This window comes from Sciurus vulgaris (genome assembly GCF_902686455.1).
Source record: "Sciurus vulgaris genome assembly, chromosome: 1".
Classification (NCBI taxonomy): domain Eukaryota; kingdom Metazoa; phylum Chordata; class Mammalia; order Rodentia; family Sciuridae; genus Sciurus; species Sciurus vulgaris.
This window is the reverse complement of record NC_136461.1, coordinates 92,382,888-92,404,209: the sequence shown is the minus strand read 5'-3', so window position 1 is coordinate 92,404,209 and position 21,322 is coordinate 92,382,888. Positions and strand designations below refer to the sequence as shown.

The 21,322-nt window shown below is 31.7% G+C and overlaps 2 protein-coding genes across 2 annotated transcripts in view; both read left to right on the top strand.

Annotated features, from left to right (window-relative positions):
• LOC306654203 (uncharacterized protein) overlaps nucleotides 1–14,102 on the top strand; it is a gene marked incomplete at both ends in the record, with an annotated part of 32,492 nt that extends 18,390 nt beyond the window's left edge. The window contains 12 exon segments of the mRNA XM_079127525.1: nucleotides 2,265–2,318; nucleotides 3,258–3,323; nucleotides 3,871–3,924; nucleotides 4,034–4,069; nucleotides 4,158–4,211; nucleotides 5,887–6,010; nucleotides 6,013–6,135; nucleotides 9,412–9,459; nucleotides 9,462–9,523; nucleotides 10,950–11,018; nucleotides 12,677–12,910; nucleotides 14,046–14,102. Coding sequence (XP_078983651.1) covers nucleotides 2,265–2,318; nucleotides 3,258–3,323; nucleotides 3,871–3,924; nucleotides 4,034–4,069; nucleotides 4,158–4,211; nucleotides 5,887–6,010; nucleotides 6,013–6,135; nucleotides 9,412–9,459; nucleotides 9,462–9,523; nucleotides 10,950–11,018; nucleotides 12,677–12,910; nucleotides 14,046–14,102 — 981 coding nt within the window.
• Nucleotides 1–21,322, top strand: part of COL11A1 (collagen type XI alpha 1 chain) — a 243,926-nt gene that overhangs the window by 196,155 nt on the left and 26,449 nt on the right. Inside the window, 6 exon segments of the mRNA XM_079133305.1 lie at nucleotides 14,189–14,242; nucleotides 14,628–14,717; nucleotides 14,719–14,736; nucleotides 15,002–15,055; nucleotides 15,646–15,699; nucleotides 16,873–16,926. Coding sequence (XP_078989431.1) covers nucleotides 14,189–14,242; nucleotides 14,628–14,717; nucleotides 14,719–14,736; nucleotides 15,002–15,055; nucleotides 15,646–15,699; nucleotides 16,873–16,926 — 324 coding nt within the window.

The following is a 21,322-nucleotide window of genomic DNA, read 5'->3' as shown; positions in this document are numbered from 1 at the left end:
CTACACACTTAAGAATGTATGGTCCCTGTTTTCCATTTCTCTTTATTGCATATGAATTATGTATTTCCCTAGGGGTTTTCAATTTACAATATCCTAAAGAGGAAATAGAAAACATGTAACTTGGAATAACATTTTTATATGCAGAGTTGTTGTTTTTGATATGTTCCGAGTTCAGACGGGTATTTATAACTGCTCTCAATATCATAACATTATCAATTTCCATTTCCAGCTGATGAAAATACAAAATTGATTTTGCTGGCAAATTCATCCATAGACATAGTTTGTAATTTCATAAGAACTTATTAACTTAGAGGAATACTCTTAACTCCTTCATGAATAATTGTATAGAAAATATGTAAAATTCATTTGAAACACAAAATAATGTCTAGTATATTTCTTATGATGCCCTGAGGAATTATAATTACTATTTTCTTTTTGCTATTTTAACTTGTACTATCATAAGGATGAGAAGATGAGAGGTCCCCATCTGTATCATAACTAAAGCTAATGATAGTATTGATATTTGTGTTATGCTTCACTGTTTATTGAGTCTTGATAAGCCTGATTTTTCTTTCATTATCTCAATATTAAGACAACAGTTACTTTAGTATCTTTTATGAATAAAACTCAGAGGTATAAGATTTAGAGTTCAACATTTGTGACTACAACAGTAACTGAATATTGATGCCCAACAGGCAACATCTTTGTTTTCCCATTTACAGAAAAAATTTTGAAAAGTATATGGTATGCCTGAAAGTTTGAATATAAAATGAGAGGTGAAGAAAGAAAAAAATATATATATAGCCTCTTAAATAGTTTTGGGGTTCTTTGTTTTTGTACTAGTGGTTGAACCCAGAGGTGCTTTACCACTGAGCTATCTCCCTAATCTCTTATACTTTTTAAATTTTTGTTTCAGTTTCAGAGAATGTATGTATTTTTAACTGCCATATATCAAGTGTAGCTAATATTCTTAAATATTTCAAGTACATAGTTTTTTTATTACAATTAGTTTTTTGGCAATGCTAGGGATCAAACCCATGATTACATTTTTATTAGAATGATTTTCCCAGGCTTCTTTTATGCCTCTTTATTCTAATGCATAGTCTGACACCTGCCCTAATAGTTATATAAACTCTCTAAATGATTACCTGATTGCTTCCTTTACCCATTTATAGTATTCCTTTAAAATGGCTATTGGAGCTTCCTATAAAACAATTTTTTAAAATATGCTGTTGGGCAACATTACTTCCTTTTCACCAATCTTTTCTGATAAGACCAAAACAAGTAGATGCAAATTATGTACATTTAATTATAAAATTAGTAAGATGCTAAACTAATAAGTCATATTTTTATTTTAATATTCATCATTCTCTATGCTGCTCTGATGTGCATATTGATTATCTGGATTTAGGGTCTGATACCACAGAATAATGTTTCTTAAGCCTTAATGAGCATCAGATCTATGAAACAGATTACTGGATTCCACACACATTTCTGTATCCATTGATCTGGATAAGGTCTAATAATTTCTTTCTAAGAAGTTCACAGTTGATACTGATGCTGATGTTTGGATGACAGCACTTTGAGAGATTCATTACCATAGAATATTCTAATGTTCTTTGTTGTCGTTGTTGTTGTTTTGGGGATTGAACCCAGGGCGTTGCCCATACTAGTCAAGTACTCTGCCATTGAGCTGCACCCCGCACCCCAATTGGGTATTCCAATCTACGTGAAAGGGCAATGTCAAAATCCACCCTTAGAATATATTTAAAAGTGAATAGATAATTTTAAGTCTTCTTTTGTCTGTCCTTGGTTTAACAAAGCAGTACAATTGTTTATATTAATGCAAAAGAGAATCTAACTTAATTAACATAAACTTGTTTGGTGATTAATTTTCTTTCATTAGAATATCGTTGGATACATGCACATTTAAAACCGCATACTTTGCATAAATTTTTTTGTCTGTTAATAGAAGGATGTATGGAAATTGTCCATTTAATATAAATATTCCCATAAACTATGACATATTTCTCAATTCATATTTATTTAATCAGAATTATCAGTATTATGGTTGTATGGTATGGCTACATTAAACCAGGATGTTTTAAACATATAAATTTATGTAGAATTCTGAAAAATAAACTTTGATCATTATGGACTTGTTTTGAACTGAATATTCCCAAATCAAACTAGCTCTGTGATTAGTAAATATGATTTTTATATTTATGACTACTCTCTGTGTTTATTTGTTTCTTATTATTTAGGGACCTCCTGGTTTACCTGGTCTCAAAGGAGATCCTGGCTCCAAGGGTGAGAAGGTAAAAAGTTTAAAATATTGGTGTTGTTACACTTTTGATGCAATAATAATAGAAGTCATTACTTTACCGATTAAAACCTTTCAAAAGGAAATTTCAAAAGATAGCTTTGTCATTCTAACCATGAAAAGCTACTAACTCTCAGCTTCCCAGATGTGTTTATAGAAGAGAAAGTATGCAAAGTAATAGTGAAACATGTACCAGAATTGGGTGTTGCATCTTTTCAGCGTGCCCTTTTAGAAACCATATGGAGAAAGCATATGGTTGTACTAAAATAACTATTCACAAGATAAGCAGATGGAATAGCGAAATGACCACTTTTATGTTTTAAAACATAAAAATAATTTAAACTAGAAATATTCTTTCAAGTAGTAATCATATCTCCTAAAATTTATACTGTGTTGTTACTAAATAGAGAAAACAAGCAGTTTTTTGAATGGCATTAATATTGTTTAGATTATTTTAAATCTCCAAAAGTTTTTTAAAACCGCAAAGTCTCTGAAGAATAGAAAATCATTTTGTATTAATTAGATGCTTATTAAAATAATGCATTTCCCATTGTTATATCATCAATATTACTTATTGATATATTGTTTTTTTAAGCTAGAGGATCCTCACATGAAGCACTGAGGATGATATTTTAGAAAACATTCATCTACATAATACACCCAAACCCTAATAAAGGTTGCACTTAATGTTAAGTAGCAAAAATCCTGTGAAGCAAGGAGAGAGGGTTGCATCTTAACTTTATATTCCTTTAGAAAGGTTATTTAATTATTGATCTACATTTTAAATTTTTTATTTTATAATTAATATGCAAATGTTTTGACTAGGGCTTTCGGTTTTGTAATGGTTATAATTTATGTATTACTAAAATTTTTCTTTCTTCCCTCTTCAATGGGCATCCTGGTTTAATTGGCTTGATTGGTCCCTCCATGAGAGCAAGGGGAGAAGGGTGACAGAGGACTCCCTGGAACTCAAGGGTCTCCAGGAGCAAAGGGGGATGGGGTAAGTAGAGGCACGGATGCTCTTACCTTCTCTCTTCCAATAATACACACAGACTTGCACATATCTCCTTAAGCGTGACCAAAGAAGTACTTTAGAGCAGTCTTTCCTTGGTGGTTGGTTTTAGTGAGTGTTATTTTCAAGTGATTTTATTGACATTAGAATAAATAAATTAAAACTACGAATTGTTAAAATCATAAAAATTATAGTTTAGTATTTGCACAAATATGTATTGAATCTTCATCATATACAAATTTATTCTGAGTGCTGCAGGAATATAAAATATATATGTATGCAATCTTCATACTACAGATATTTAATAAAAAAGCTATTTGAGCCATCTATTTAGCATCTCAATATCCATAGACAGTGCACCAGGTGGAAAAAATTCAGATTACTTTCTGAAAGTTATTTCTCAGCTTCACAATGGAAAATTTTAGGCTATTCTTAGGCATTTTTAAATTCTATACCTTTTGGAATGTGTGTTGTTATGCAAACGGAAATGGAATTGCTGAGGAAAACTCAATAAATTCGATGATTCTCCCTCTAGGGAATTCCAGGTCCTGCTGGTCCCATTGGCCCACCTGGTCCTCCAGGCTTACCAGTAAGTGCAAGGCAAAGCAATCTTATAAGGTAGAGTTAAGCTCTGAGTATAACAAAGAGGTACAGATGCTGCAGATTTTTATCTCTGCTTTTGTCTTTGCATTTTCTAGGGTCCTCAAGGTCCCAAGGGTAACAAAGGCTCCTCTGTAAGTACTTCTCCCCTTGATATTTTAATTTTTCAGTGAAGTCCATTAAATTACTTCGTTTTCTACTTATGTTCACTTTTTCTAACAGGGACCTGCTGGCCAGAAGGGTGACAGTGGTCTTCCAGGACCTCCTGGGCCTCCGGTAAGTGCATGTTAACAAGAATGATGTTCTGATAACTTACATCTGGAGACTGGCAGTGATTTGTTTCCAATTATAAAATGAATGAAAACAGGTACTGTCCAAACTTTTGATTTTATAACAAATGTAACTATGTCAATTAAGTAATAAAGTCTACATGCTAAAACCAATCGATGAATTGATTTGACTCTAAATAAGGAAACCTTAATTATATAACAATCTTATACATAATAATATGATTTTTTTTTCAAAAGAATCTTATGATTTTTGTGTATTTTAATGAATTCAATAGATTGTATGACACAGAGATACATTTACCTAACTTTAGGAATAAAGACAAAAGTTCAGTTGCTAGGCATTGTCTTTTCTAATGAATATAATTATCATAATAGAAGAAAAATAATAGCTACCTTTATAAGTACTTATATTTACCAGACTTAAACACTACTAAAGGTAGAATTACAATGTATAAGTATATGAAAGAATACTTAGTTGTCTTTCTTGAGTTAAAATTTTCCAATTATGTGTGTATTAGTTTTCTAAGACTACCATAACAGCATACCGCAAGACTGAGTAGAAATAAAAACAGAACATTGAATCTCACAGTTCTGGAGGGTAGGAGTCCTAATCAAGGAGTCAATAGGGCTGTTTTCTTCTGAGGGGTGTGGGAGAGGAATCTGTTTTGAACCTCTCTCCTTGATATTGTCTTCCTTCTATATGTGTCTCTGTGTTCAAATGTTCCATTTTTATAATAATGTCCGCCATGTTGGATTAGAGCCCACCCCAATGACCTCATCTTAACTCTTTCCATCTCACATGACCCTATTTATAAATAAATTCTCAAATTTCTGAGGTATCAAGAATTATGTATTCAACATAGGAATTATTGCATGGTTCACTATAACATTATGGATTTACTATTTGGTGTGGTTCTACTTTTGTATAGACAAAAATTGAAGTCTGCCTCTCAGTGTTAATTTATAAAGATGTAAGTTGTAGATATTGAAGCACACTGTTTATAAATTTTCTATGTTTCAGAATATAAATTTTTATGAAATATACATCATTAGGTAGTATAAGAGCTTTAAAATGTTGTTTTAATCTGTAAAAATATTTTTGGGGGGGGCATGGGGTATGGGAGATTGAATGCTGGACACTTAACCACTCAGCTACATCCCCAGCCCTTTTTTATTTTTTGTTTTGAGGCAGGGTCTTGCTAAGTTTCTTAGGATCTTGCTAAAATGCTGAGTCTAGACTCAAACTTTCGATCTTCCTGTCTCAGCTTTCTGATTTGCCGGGATTACAGGTGTGAGCCATTGCATTCAGCTGAGACTTTACATAGTTCCAGAAATACTGTGTAAATGAGTACTACTCAGAAAATCAGAGAGTACATATATAACATGTCAACAGAAAACTATGCTAATGTGTAAAGTGCCAGAAATATGACTTGTGCACCTACCTCCATATCTACACCACATATTTGCAAAAGAAACTACAAAATTAACATGTATATGTATGTATTTATATGATCTTTTCACTTATCATTCTGTAGCTACAGGAAAACTAAACCAACTATAATTTCTTCTAACCAGAACAAAACCAGCAATAACGAAATCTGCAGAATACTCTACTTTATGGAACACTCACATATTTTACACTCACTTTGTCTCCTTTACAGGGTCCACCTGGTGAAGTCATTCAGCCTTTACCAATCTTGTCATCCAAAAAAACAAGAAGACATACTGAAAGCATGCAAGATGATATGGGCGATAATATTCTCGATTACTCTGATGGAATGGAGGAAAATTTGGTTCCCTCAATTCCCTGAAGCAAGACATTGAGCATATGAAGTTTCCAATGGGTACTCAGACCAATCCTGCCCGAACTTGCAAAGACCTGCAACTCAGCCACCCTGACTTCCCAGATGGTATGTTAATAATACATGACAAAGCAAATGTACTGATTTGCTAAGTTACTGAAGTGCATTGTGAGCTCGTTAATTCTAATTAAATGTTTAATATACTGTCTAAATAAAATTAGAGCAAACAATTATTAATTCTACTCTTGTAGACAGAAAAAGTCATTTACACTGTGTAATTCAAGGTCTTCTTTGGAAAATCCTTGTCTGTTAAATAAGGTTTCACTGAATTGTGACAAGATGATTTTTAGATAATGATTGCTCACACAAATGTTCTTCACCTTGTAAATAACTGAGAATGGATATTATGTGTGAACTCATAGGTGCATATCACCATACAATTATTACTGACTTACCAATTTACTTTATATTAATATAGTATGTTAAAACAATTACATTAATATTAATTAATATTTGCATGAATATGATCAAGTACTTTGCACTAACATGGATAATATGAATATGATTAAATAGCATAACATGAATATTTGATCTATCAGTTTAGCAAAATTTGGTGAACAGAATACTTAGGCATTGGGATAACGGGGCAAAAATTTTTCTTTCATTGATCCACACATATACTGTACAACTGTTCATGGTTTGTTTAATAATTATAATCAGGATAATTTATTTTGCCTAGTTCTTAGCAAAACCTATACACATCTATTTCTGAGAAGGAAAAAGTTTCAGCTCTGCTAAGGTAGTTGATTAAAGTCATCATTACTTAATTAAAATGGGTGGATATTTATCTGACTTTAAACCTTCTAATTTATACTGAAATACCTTACCTCCCCTTTTACTTCCAAGAAAATATTGTTTTGCACTATCAATCACTGAATTTTATAAATGAGATCTAACACCATGAAGATAGCAAAGTCTAAATTAATTCCTAAGTAGCCACTATAAAGGAAAAATACCATAAAATTGTACTATCCTAAGCATAAACAATTAAAACTAAAACACACAGTTGTTAAGGATTCTGTGCAAACTGATGATTCAAGGTCTTCCAATTTATGTTTATTAGAAAAAGATATGTTTAGTTCTGTGATTTATAGAGATTCTTACTTTTAATTAGCATAACGTACACAAAGGATTTAAATGATTTAGCTTGAGCCTGTGCTAGAAAATTTCCCCTTTTACTTCCAAATTTAAATATACTTGACCAATCAACAAATTTCCACTAAGGTTTTTATGACATTTAGATGAGAATACAGAGAATACAACTAAATGCTATGATTTCTTCACTTAAGATCAAAATGAATAAGGTAATCATACAAATTTGAAAATCAAATGTAAGAGCAGCATTACTAAATTATAAAAGCACATATGATTTAGAACTAGAGAAGTTAAAAAAAGTATTGTAAACTTTAGGAGTGGTAATCCCATTGTGGGCTATGGTTTCCAGTAGTTTCTGTACAACTATCTTCTTCATTAATTCTTCAGTGTGACAACTAAATAAGATTAATATTGATTGACTGATGCCAGGCACTGCATTTCATACACACATTCGTAGATGAACAGAAAGAATAATGCTCTTGACCTATTTATTATCTAACGGTATAGATAGGAAAACCAAAATGATTAGTAATAGCATATTATGACTGTTATTATGGAAAAGTAGACATTTATTTAACTAGGGGATGATTCCATTTTGGACAAATTCAATGTTAATATTTGAGGAGGTAATATGTAAGCTGAAACTTTAAAAAGATAGTCAGTCATGCTCAGAATCAAGCGTATTCTAGTCAAAAGGTGCAAAACATTTGCAAAGCTTTGAAGAAGACAAGATCTTGATGTTTTCATGGAATTAAAAGGAAGTTGGTTGTGGCTGAACAATAGTGAGCGAATTGGAAAATGATTTAAAGTAGTTTTGGAGGGAAGTAAAATGAAGTCAAGGGAATTGGTTAAGAAACTCCTGGACTAGTCTGGACAGGAGATGACAAAGGGCTCATTTAGAGATATGGTAGTAGAATGAGATATGAATAAATTAGAGATAAATTGAACATAGTATCCACAGGATATTGGTCCATTGTATGAACAAAGATATCTGAATAAGTAAGCTATAAATATATTATTTGAAAGAATATCTAATGACCATGTTAATTGAATAAAATGAAATAAAATTGGTTCCCATAAAATTCCAAATAATACATTCTTTAAGAACATATAAAAATATCAAACAGTTATCTCTGGTTGATAAAATTTTAGATGATATTTGTTTTCTTGTATATTTTTCCTGAGAATTCCAATTTGTTTCAGATGGAATGTATTGGTGCTATAATCACAAAAAGTGTGAATGTTTTTGTTAAAATCTTCAAGTTACTACCTGACAAACAGAAGATGTTATTAATTATTAAAGTACTTTCCCTGCTTTTATATAGTAGAAAGTAAACATGAATGTGACTGAAGTTTTGAGAGTTCCAGTACTAAACTCAGTACCAGAGAGCTTTAAAATGCTGAAGTTCATAAACCAGTGTATTCACATAATTCAAATCACATTTGAAATAAGGTGGCAGCATGAAAATGATCTGAAGAAATCAAAGTAATTGTCACATGCTTATCAATTTTATCTCCTAATAATTCTTGTTAAAAAAATATTTGTCAACTATTCAAAGAATAACTTTATGTCACTCCTAATATTGACCATCTTTACTCACTAATCCAAAAATATTAACCATGATTATTTACACATAAAATTTGTTCAGCAACATTGCATTAAAGGCAATAATAGCAGTTCATATTTAAATATATAAGGCAGTTATCCTTCTTAGGACCCCATTCAAAGAGGAAGCATATTTACTACAAAAAATTTTTGTATAAGATAAGGTGAAGGTATGATTCCTGAGCCTAAGTAGGTACTCCATTGTTACAGATGAGTAATGAGGTGAAAATGGAATTTTACACTCATACACTCATATTTCTAAAACAAAGTACTACATAGTAGATTGGGCTCAACTAGATCTGATCCCATTATGCGTATATTATTATACATGGATTAACAGAATGTTATTATTTGAAGAGGTGACAGACTAATACCTAAAAGTGATTGGTATGCTAGAACAAAAAAAAGTATTTCAGATATGGTTCCTTTACAAAGATTTGAGGCAAAAAAGACATAAAGTCACTCCTACTAATCAAGTATATACCTTAATATGCCTAAAAACAAAAATGTAGGGAATCTGCGAATATTGACTTCCTTATTTCTCTTTAATAAAATTTAATATCTAATGCATTTAATATTATTGTTAATGAACTTATATAGACCTGCTTTTTTCCTACTTGTAGGTGAATACTGGATTGATCCTAACCAAGGTTGCTCAGGAGATTCCTTCAAAGTTATTGTAATTTCACATCTGGTGGTGAGACTTGCATGTATCCAGACAAAAAGTCAGAGGGAGTAAGTACCAATCTGCTTTGGTGGTGAATGTTGACAGTTCCTGCCATGTTTTGCAATATTGAACTAAACATGAAAATTATACTGTCATATTTTCATTTATCTGCTTTTCTTACAGGGTAATTAGAGCATTTCATTTGCATAAACATGAATAAGGCACCAGAGTGACGCATAGAGTTAACAAATACTTCTTTCCTTTATTTTTTGCCCAGATGTATTCTTTAGGCACCTGCTTGCTCTCTAAGATTCTATGACTTCCATCACACGTCACAGCTGAATTTCAAATTTTAGTGCATATATAGTATTCTTATGCCCAATTATCATATGGTAGCACTCACAGCTGCATATTATGCTCAAAATGCAAAATTTTATAAAGAATTTGTCTTTACATAAAAATAAGAGTATTCTCTAGCACTTCCATGTTTTAAATGTTTAGTGTCTTCACACATACTCCATGCTTTTCACCTAACAGTATCAATATACTTGAAGTTCTATCTTTAAAGCTACATGCAAATCATTAATATAAGGAAAGATTTTTCATTAGCATAATTGTATTTTCCAAACATTTTGTAAGCAAGACATTTTATCTTTATCATATTCATGTAATAAATCTCATTTTCTTAGTAAATGGTGCAGGCTTACAGAGGTAAAGGAAACTCCATAAGGCAAAGCAAGTAACTTTATGTGGTGATATATCTTTTTAGGAGAAAATTTAAGTTTGTGACATCAGAATGATATAGTAGGTCAGGAGAGAAAGCAACTTCCTTCTTCCCAACCCCAGCTTGTCATATGGCAATCATAATAAATCTCCTGTAGCCCCCAAAAAATGCATGAACAAAGGAAAATTCCAACCCCTCACAATGATGATTCAGATTCCCTAAGGTAAAGTCTTATAAACTGATAATTTACTAATCTTTACAAATAAAAACATAAATACAAGTCTACAAGAGATTCTTCATATTCCCAGAAGGAATGATTCATCTTACTTTCTACCAATGACTTTTCTGGAACATCTATCTGCCCTTAGTTACTAGCTAAATATTTTCAGAATGCCTCCTTTGATACGCAGTGCTGTTACTTGCCTTATTGGTTCATGCTGGCTGGGATTTGGAGGATTTCTTTTGTGAGAAATTACCTGAGAGTTCTACTGATGTCCCCAATCGCTCTCAGTCTGCCTTTACCAAATTGTTTCTCCCCATTTATTTTTACAGCACTGAAGAGATCATGAAGAAAATGATTCAATGTTTATGACATGCAATTCATAGATCTATCTCAAATGTTGCTCCTTGTCTCATTTTGTCTATTATAGACCAATACTATTTTAAAAGCTCTTTAGCTCTTAATCTTAGTGAAATTTATTGATATGGACATAAACAATACTATTCATAAAATTTACCTAACTTCTAATTTTCCCATTCCTTTACAATAGGTAAGAATTTCATCATGGCCAAAGGAGAAACCAGGAAGTTGGTTTAGTGAATTTAAGAGAGGAAAATTGGTATGTTAATACCTCAACAAGAAATGGTTTATCAAAAACTCCATAAGTAGAGCTTATGTGTTCTCCAGTTTGCTCCATTTAGACCACTATGGTATCCTAAAGCAGTTTAATTTTGTTTGTATTAATATATCTGGAAGTATACTAAATTTACTGAAAAAAATAATCAAATAATACAGTTCAAGACTGAAAGTCATCATAAAATGAATTTTGCTAAAATATCAGCAAAAGTATATAATATCCATTTAAAGTCTTTGACTATCACTGTTTCATTTTCTGTTACTAATTTGTTCTTTTTTCTTCATTTCATTAAGAACTTTTAGCATGTACAGTTATTTTTTTCTAACTGTTATCTTTGGGAATATAGTAAACAAACCTACCTTTTTTTTATTATAAGCCAAATGTAAGGTGTATTTCCGTACAATTAACAGCTTCCTTTAAAATTTTTATAAAGATATTTTAAGATTGGATCTAGACTAAAGTCATATTAAAAACAGTTTAAAATATATGTTTAAATTACTTTAATTAGGAGTTAACCAAATTTAAGTTTCCCACTTATCCAGATAATTATTCAATTAATTAATATTCTTTTTCAAATGCTATTATTTTCCACTGGTGAAAATTTATACATTTATTGTTCCTATATAAACATACATATTAATGACTCATAATTCTCTAGTTTAGGCTTCAGGTTAGATATTCACACTGTGCTACATTCTTATTTGTGTATGAGTTTTAAAAAATACATAGAACCCTGTGGTTTTGTTTTGTGCAGTTTTATTTTCCTTAGAGTGCTTTGCCAAAGGAAATTTTTTCCTCTAAACTCATGAGGCTCCTCAATATCACATCTGTTAGTCAGTAAGGAACAGGTAAACTTACTATAAGGAGGAAATCAGATTAGTTGCTCTTGCATTGCCTTAACCTATAAATCCGAGTGGATTTGTAATTTTTTAAATTTAGGTTTATGTGTTTCTCTTAAGCTCAGTTATATTAATTATACCCAACAAAAATTTTGTGAAGATGATGTAAGACAAATCTTAATAATTTACATCTAAAATTATTTTCCTGCTATAAATACAAAATAAATATTGATTCAACAATTATTAACTCCGGTTGTCTCTGGCATTAAGCTGGATGCTAGTGATAAAACTGTGAATATACATACTATCTAAGAATGAACTGAGACTCTGTTTTGAAAATTAGAAAACCAAAATGCCTTGGAAGATTATGGCCCCAAAATAAAAAGTTCAGGAGTACGATCAAAGAACTAAACCAGGTAACCTTTGCATCGCACTGGGATTCCTCGGTTTCATTGTTTCACCATTTTACAACTTAAAAAAAAAAAAAAAAAAAGTTGTGAAAAATAATGAAGTGTTTTCTTCAAAGCAGAATCAATTTTTTTTTTTTTCTTGCAGTGTTTACTGATTAGGAAACAACAAGTAGTAGTTAGAGTAACCTAGTTGGAGATAGTCCTGAGTTCATAAAATCCTGTATCTGAGTATTCTGACCTCAATTCACACTGTTTCTCAGTTGGTTAAAAAGGACTTGTCATCTACATGCTTCCAGCATCACAGTTTACTGTCAACAGTGATTTTGTTTTTTGTAGTATAAAAGAGAAAAAAAAAAAAGTCTTTATGTGTTTTTTATTCTTTTATTCCCAGCTTTCATATTTAGATATTGAAGGCAATTCCATTAACATGGTGCAAATGACATTCCTAAAACTCCTCACTGCCTCTGCTCGGCAAAATTTCACCTACAACTGTCATCAGTCGGCTGCCTGGTATGATGTGTCATCAGGAAGTTATGACAAAGCACTTCGGTTCCTGGGATCAAATGATGAGGAGATGTCCTATGATAACAACCCCTACATCAAAGCACTGCATGATGGCTGTGCGGTGAGTGGATCTTGCTTGTCTTCTTCCTCAGAGATGAGACGCAGTCTGTAACAACCTCAGTTTGATTCTAAGCTAGATTTCTGTCATGAAATGGCTGTCAGTCAGTAATAAGATTTGATGCTTGACACTGACATTAAGATACAGAGTTTTAGAGACCACTACTATTCACACACAGGTATGCACACATGCAAACACTGAAATATACACAGATAAATTTTTTTGTGTGTGTGTTTTCCTTTTTATTTTTATTTATTTTTTTAAATTATTTTTATGTAGCTTTTAATTTTTTACAGACTGCATTTTGACTCATTGTACACAAATGGGGTACATAATTTTGTTTCTATGGTTGTACACAATGTAGTAACTTTAGAATATGTAGAAGAAAATGAGAGGGAAGGGGTATGAAAATTGGTGGAATGAGACAAACCTACTTCAGAATTGTTAAGATCTCTGATTTCAGAGTGCTAGTACCATGATTATGAGTGGAAGTGCAGTTCATGAATGTACTGTATTATTTAAATGATCACTTTAACAAGTTTTATCTATTTATGCATTTCTCCATGTGAGGCATTAGCAACAGACTTTCATAGCTAAAACCTGCTTGTCTAGAAATTTATTATTCTGCTAAGCTAGAAAATATCCATCCATATCTAAATAAGGATATCATAAATGCTATGAAATTTATTACAAGTATATTCTCAAAGGGAGCAGTTTCAGTATTTAAGTACCTTCTATACCTCATAATTATAGTCTTTTTTTCCTATGTTCTTCTGATCTCTACTAACCATATCCTGTAGGATTCATAATATATTCTCAAATTATTGGATGATTTGTTATGTTAAAGAGAAAGTGAATTTGTATTTCAGTAAGAAACAATTTGAAATGTCTAATCAATAAATTTATCATAATGTAAATATTAATGCATACAAAACATGATTTGTTAGGAAACACACAGACAACAGTTATGATGGTTTTGCAGTAAGCTAACTTGATGTGCTATCTCTAATTAACCCAGGAGAAATTGTAACATCAAGCCTATCTGGTTCTGTCTCCTCATCTGAGAAATAAAACACTGAATTCATTAATAAAAAAGTTTCTTACTCATATTAAAGTTTTTCTTTGTCTTTTAAACAAGACAATAAAGGAAGACAATAAAGGAGGGACTACTCTAAAATCTGTGTTTGTAAATTAAGGCAGATTTACATCTGCAAAATGTCATTTTTCTGTTCTAATACTCATTCAATTTTTTTTTTTTTTTTTTTTTTTTTTCCCTAATAGGGTGAACCGGGAGAAGCAGGGAACCCAGGGCCTCCTGGAGAAGCAGGCTCAGGTGTAAGTACCGTCTTATTGTCAATATGGGATATTATTTGAGAATTTCTTTAAAGCATTTTAAATATGTAACTTAACTACCAGTAATGATTTAGTTTTTTTGCTTTCCCTTTTCAATTCATTAAAAGTAATCACAAATGCAGAGACTTATTGTTTAATATCTTTGCATACCCTAGAGTATTTTGATTCACAAAGAAGTTAAAAAATAACAATTTGCACAAGTGAAAGCATTAATTACAACCCTAGGCTGTTTACGGTTTGCATTGTTTTACTTTTTACAATGCTCAAAACAGACCCTCAAAGAAAATAATTGTCTGACTCAATATGCTGAGGTTAAAAACTGATTTAAAGCTTATAAAGTATCTATTTGTTTTCTTATGTTATGTAGGGTCCCAAAGGAGAAAGAGGAGAAAAAGGAGAAGCTGGTCCACCTGGTGCTGCTGGACCTCCTGGTGCCAAGGGGCCACCAGGTGATGATGGGCCCCAAGGGTAACCCGGTGAGTAGTTTAATTCCCTTTAAAGTGGCATTTATGCCGAACTCACTTTGGAATGTTTTATAGAAATATTAGAAACGTGGTTGGCGAAGCTGACTTTTCTTCATTTCATATCATAAGCATTCTTAATTAATTTCACTTTTAAAAAAATTTCTAGCAGGAGAAGAGAAATATTCTCCATAGACTTTGCCATGACGTTAACCTTTTAAATTTCAAAATGTCCTAACATAATTTTTTCAATTATTTATTTTCCTTCAAAAACCTCATTTTTCCTGTTGGCTTTCCTGGAGATCCTGGTCCTCCTGGGGAACCTGGCCCTGCAGTAAGTATCATGAAAAAAAATGTAAGAATGATTTTGATAGGGATGTTTCTCTTGTTAATAATGGAAGAAGATTCTTCATTACTTAAATGGACTTTCAAAAGCAGAAAGAGCAAGAAAACAAACAACTACAAGAAAATACATGCAGTATTTATTATTAGATTATTATACCTTCATATGTGATTATGCTCTTCATTTAAATTAGTTGTTCAGCCTTACTAGATTGTACAAGTTACCTGTTATTAAAGTTGCAGGATTGCTTTTCCCTGTCTCTTTTGTAATGCAAATCATACCTCCAACTGCACCATATCTATTCCTGGCCAAGGATGAACTTGCCTTTCACACTAATTGCCTCTTCTTCCTTGCCTTATATCAAAAGCAGACTGTATTTTCAATTTGATGTAGCAGCAGTTTCATTTATCTTTATGGAGAGAGTAAGAGGCACCACAGTCCAGAAAGGAAGTATAGCAATTTTATTTGTCCATCTGATAATTTATCTCAAGAACACACTAAGGTAGTCTATTAAACTTTTTTTCCCTGATAAAATGAAATGTAGTGAAAAATGTCTGGATTCATTTTCTATTGCCGATTAGGGTCAAGATGGTGTTGGTGGTGACAAAGGTGAAGATGGAGATCCTGGGCAACCGGTAAGAAAACCCATTAAGTTTTTTTTCATCTTCGCACACTCTCAAGTTATTTTAAAGAAATGATCGACCTTTCAAAAGCACAGCTCATTGTGTGTACATTTTTCCAAAGAAATATTTGAATTCCAGTTTAATCTTCGGAATGTTTATCTCCTGAGATGTATCAAAAATATAATCAAAGTCATAATAAAAAGTGCAGTCATAGCATACTAAGGATTTTGTCATTGTATATCAGATTCAGTTATCCATTCATTTTGTTAAATAAAAAATCCTTTTTTGTATTTCTTCTTTTTAGATATAGATGACAGTAGAATATATTATGACATGTAACATATGCATGGAGTATAACCTGTTGTAATTAGGATCCCATTCTTGCTGTTGTACATGATGTGGAGTTTCATTGGTCATGTATTCATCTATGAACTTAAGAAAGTTACATCTGAAAAATACAAATAAGACTGAAAGGAAGAAAATGTACTTAGTCACTTGTCATTAGCATGAATTATTTCATTTTATTAACTGGACTTAGCATATATAATATCTTTTTTAATTTTTTCCTCTCTCTTTCTCTTTCTCTCTCAATTTGTGAATGAAAGTGTGTGCTTTGGCCACAAAAAGAGGGCACTAACTTAAGTAGCTCCTGAAGATAACTGTAGTCCTAACAGTTTTTTCTTTAGAGCCATCTCCATGAAGTATTTGCAGGCTTCTTCTGTGTAGATGAGATTTGTGGATCAAATCCTGGCATATTGTGACTATCTGGCCATGGCAATGCTAGCACTACATAAGTAATTTATAGGTAATAGCTTTATAGTTTCACAAATTTATGTGATCTGGATAGAATTATTAATTGTATGAGTCTATTAATTAGTATATTGGTTGAATGTTTGCCAAATAGAAATGAGTACTTTTTAAAAGTATAGAGTTTTACATAGAAAGACTCTGGTTCACTCTCCTTTAGCTATGAAGATTACCATATGAATTTACTAACTCAATTTACAGATATCTAGAGTAAATTTAGATATCTGAAATAAGGCTGAATTTTTTAAAGGAAAGATTTGTGGAAATGAGTAAACCAGGTCTATTTCTGTCCAGATTTTGAGAAATTATGTAGACCATAAGATAATTCCCAATTTCTTAAGAGGTGACTTTCATATTTACATACATATTTATTTATAGGGTCCTCCTGGTCCATCTGGTGAGGCTGGCCCACCAGGTCCTCCTGGAAAAAGAGTAAGTGTTTTTAATTCTCTATTTGAAATATCTGCTCTTTATTCACCATGTGTTTAAACTTATGTATATAAGTTATAGGCAGCATGTTCTAAGGATACTGAAAAAGTCTTAGAGTACTTTTTTAAAATGTATCAAAGTAGAAAATTCTTTAACCACTTCACTATCGTAACAAAAACAAGAAAAACAAATCCTACTCAGCTCTGTACTCTCCTCAGTGAAAATGTAGACTCATAACAAATTCCAGTGGTACCTTGAACATCAACTCCTGAGATACCATGTGGGGATAAGATGTCAACACTCCAGTGGTAACTTAAAGCATTGCAAAAGCCTGGATGCCATATCAATACAATAAGCTCAGGAATCAGTACATAATATTATATTGCTTTATATGGTCAAACTTCTCTAACTTGTGAACAAAATTTTAAGACAGAATTTTCCTGAAGAGCCATACCAACATACAAGTAGGTATTGTTAAAATATTGAGTGCCGAAGAACTTAGATTTCCAAAACTTTTAAATTAAACTAAATTTAATTTACTTTCATATTTTGATTAATATAATAATTTTACATATAATGGGGTACATTATGATGTCAAAACAGGTATACAGCATGCACTAATAAAATCAGGGTAATTATCATTCCCCCTCCTCATCATTTATGTTTGGGAAATTGAGGCTCCTCTCATCTAGATCTTCATAAAAATATACAGTAGTTTTCTATGAACTATAATGAATGATATTGTGATTATTATGAACTATAGTCAGCCCACTATTCTATGAAACAACACTACAACTTATTCCTTCTACGAGTGTTTGGGTACTTGTTATCCAACCTCCCTTTACCCCTTCTCCCCTCCACCCTTCTGAGCCTCCAGTAATCACTATAGTCAAATCTGGCTTATTTTAGCTTTAGAGAAAATATGTGGTATTTTTCTTTCTGAGTCTGGCTTCTTTCACTTAACACAATGTCCTATAGTTCTATCTATTTTCCTATAAATGGCAGTATTTCATATTTCTTTATGTCTGAATAATACTCCATTACCTATATGCAACACATTTTTCTTTGTCCCCTCATCTTTCTGTTAACACTAGTTTGATTCCATATCTTGGCAATTGTGAACAGGGCTGCAGTGAACATGGTATCTCTTCAGTATGCTGATTTCATTTCATTTGGATATACAAGCAGAAGAGGGATGGTTGGATTACATGATAAATCCTTTTTTATTATTTACTTTGAGGAATCTCCATAATGACTGTACTCAATTCTGTTCCCATGAACAGTGTGTAAGAGTTCTCTTTTTCCACATCCTTGCAGGATCATTTATTTTTTGCCTCTTCAATAATAGTTTATCTAAATAGAGTACAATTATGATTTTGATCTGCTCTTTTCAAGTATTTGTTGTCTATCTATATTGCTTCTTTTGAGAAATGTCTATTCAGACCATATACCCATTTTTAAAGTTGGATTATTTGTTTTTATGTTGTTGAGATTTTTAGTTTCTTACATATTCTGGACATTAATTTTTTTCAGATTAAAAGTTTACAAATATTTTCTCCCGTTCTGTTGGGTGTTTTTCCATTCTGTTCATTGTAGTTTCCTTTGCTGTATAGAAGCTTTCAATTTGATATAATCTCATCTGTCTATCTCTGCTTTTGTTTCCTGTATATTTGGAGTCATATAATAAAATGCCTATACCAATGTCTGGAAGAGTTTGCCGATGTTTTCTTCCAGTAGTTTTATGGTTTCAGGTCTTACATCTGGGTCTTTGATCCATCCTGAGTTGATTTTTGTAGAAAGTGAGAGACAGAGTCAAGTTTCAGTCTTCTACATGTGGATATCCAGTTTTCTCGGCATATTTTTTTAGAAAGATTTTCCTTTCTCCCAGGTATGATTTTGGGTACCTTCCTCAAAAATATTAGCTGTGTAGGGTTATTTCTGGGATATCTGCTCTATTCCATTGGTCTGTGTATCTGTATGCAAGTACTATGGTGTTTGGGTTACCATAGCTCTGTAGTATGTCTTGAAATCTAGTATTGTGCTGCTTTCAGCATTAGGGTGTGTGTGTGTGTGTGTGTGTGTGTGTGTGTGTGTGTGTGTGCGCGCATGCACACTGTTATTTTCAGTATTTCTTTGACTATTTGAGGTCTTCTGTGGTTTTATATGAATTTTAGACTTTTTCCCCTAGTTCATTGAAGAATATCATTGGTATTTTCATGGGGTTTGAATTGAATTTTAAGTTACTGTAGGCAGTATGTTTAATATTTTTTTTTACCATCAGTGAAAATGATAGTTATTTCCTTCTTTTCTTTTTTTGAATCTACTCTCATTGTTTTGAGATTTTTGTTACAGAGGTCTTTCACTTACTTGGTTAAATTTATTTCTAGGTATTTTATTTTTCTTCATAATTACTGTGAATGAGTTTGTTTTTAGATTTCTTTCTCAGCTAGTTCATTATTGGTATATAAAAATATTATTGATTTTTTAATGTGAATTTTTTATCCTGCAACTTTACTGAATTCTTTTATCCTTTCCTTATCCTTTTAGTGGTGTCTTTAGTTGTTGTTTTTTTTTTTTTTTAAATATATGGAATCAGAAAGAATCATACTTTCTGCAAAAGGAGGTAATTTGACTTCTTCCCTTACTGTTTGTATACCTTTCATTTCTTTCCCCTGCCTAGTAGCTCTGGCTAAGACTCCAAATACTATATTGACTAAGTGGTGAGAGTCGACATCCTTGTTTTCTTCCAGGTTTTAGAAAAAATGCCTTCAGCTTTTCCCCATTCTGTATGATACTGATTGGGTGTTTATCATATATAGTCATTGTTATTTGTGTTGAATCTAACTTCTTCTATTCCTAGTTCGTTTAGGGCTTTTATAATGAAGGGACACTATTTTACTGATTTTTTTTTTATTTCCATTAAGATGATTCTGTTGGTGTGATGTAGTATATTTGTTGATCTGTGGATGTTGAAGCATCACTTGAACTTAGTGAATGACCTAGTTTTTCTTTTTTGCTGTGTTCTTGTTTGGTTTATTTTTTTAATATGGGTGATGCTAGACAGGTAGAGTGAGTTTGGAAGAGTTCCCTCCCTTTCAATTCTTTGAAATAGTTTGAGAAGATGTGGGCTTAGTTTTTCAAAAGTTTGGTAGATGTAGCAATAGAGCTGCCTGATCCTGGACCTTTCCTTTTGGGAAGACATCATTACTGATTTCATCTCATTACTTATTATTGACCTGTTCAGGTTTCCTGTGTCTGTTCTTTGCTTATCATTTTACTATTTTCATAATATAACAATGTCTATAGACCAACCTCTTGTAGCACCTAATAATTTTACATTGGACTGTTATTAAAAAGAAAGCAATCGATTTATCAAATAATTATAACTAAAATTTTCTGTTTATTGAAAAATATTAAAAAGATATGGAAAATAAAAAATTCAATTAGGAGAAAATATTTCTAACAGAGAAAACTCATGAAGAATAATTTTTTAGAATACCTAAGTATTTCTTACAAATTCTGAAAGAAATATTCCAATAGAAAAAAATTCAGCAAGTTATGAGAAGACATTTGACAGAAATGTCCCACAAATACACAAATAAATGAAATGTTGTTGTTGAAATCAGGGAAATATGTGCTGAAATTCACATGGAGATAACAACCTATATTCACCAATTAACAAAAATTTACTTAACACCAGATGTTAGAAAAGATGTTTTCAGAAAACAATGGGGATCATCATTCACATCTATTCTTGGTTAATTTCTAATAGTCTTTTATTAGACTATTAAAACCACTTTAGAGAAATAGTTCTAAGTTGCTTAGTGGTTTCTAACCAACTTTTCCTACCAACTGGTAATTGCATTTCTGGGTACATATCCTGTATTATGTCTTGCACATGTTTACCAAGAGGGGCATATTAGAATGCTCATATTATCTTTGTTCAGAAGAATAACTATAGAAAAGATAAATGCATTTTGTTATATTCATAAATGAAAATATTTTATGGCCATGAAAATGAATATATTAGAGATGCTTGAATCAAGAGGGTTGAATCCAAAAACCTATTAAGCAGAAAATATATTACCAACTAAGATGGTTTGACATATTTTCTGAGTTTATGCTGGTGTGAAAATGTACATTCAGAAAATGTACAAACAGGCTTTCAAATTTTGATGTTTTCCTGGGCTAGTGATATGAATATCATAAAAGAGAATCATGGGCAGCTTCTGATGAGCAAAGAACTGGTACTCTATCAGGTATTATATTGCTAAACTATGATATAAAATATTAAATGCATTTTCAGTGTATGACATTTTCAATTTATGATGAGTTTATTGTAATAAAACCCCATTAGAAGTTGAGGAACATCCATATATGTACAAAATCTTGTACTGCA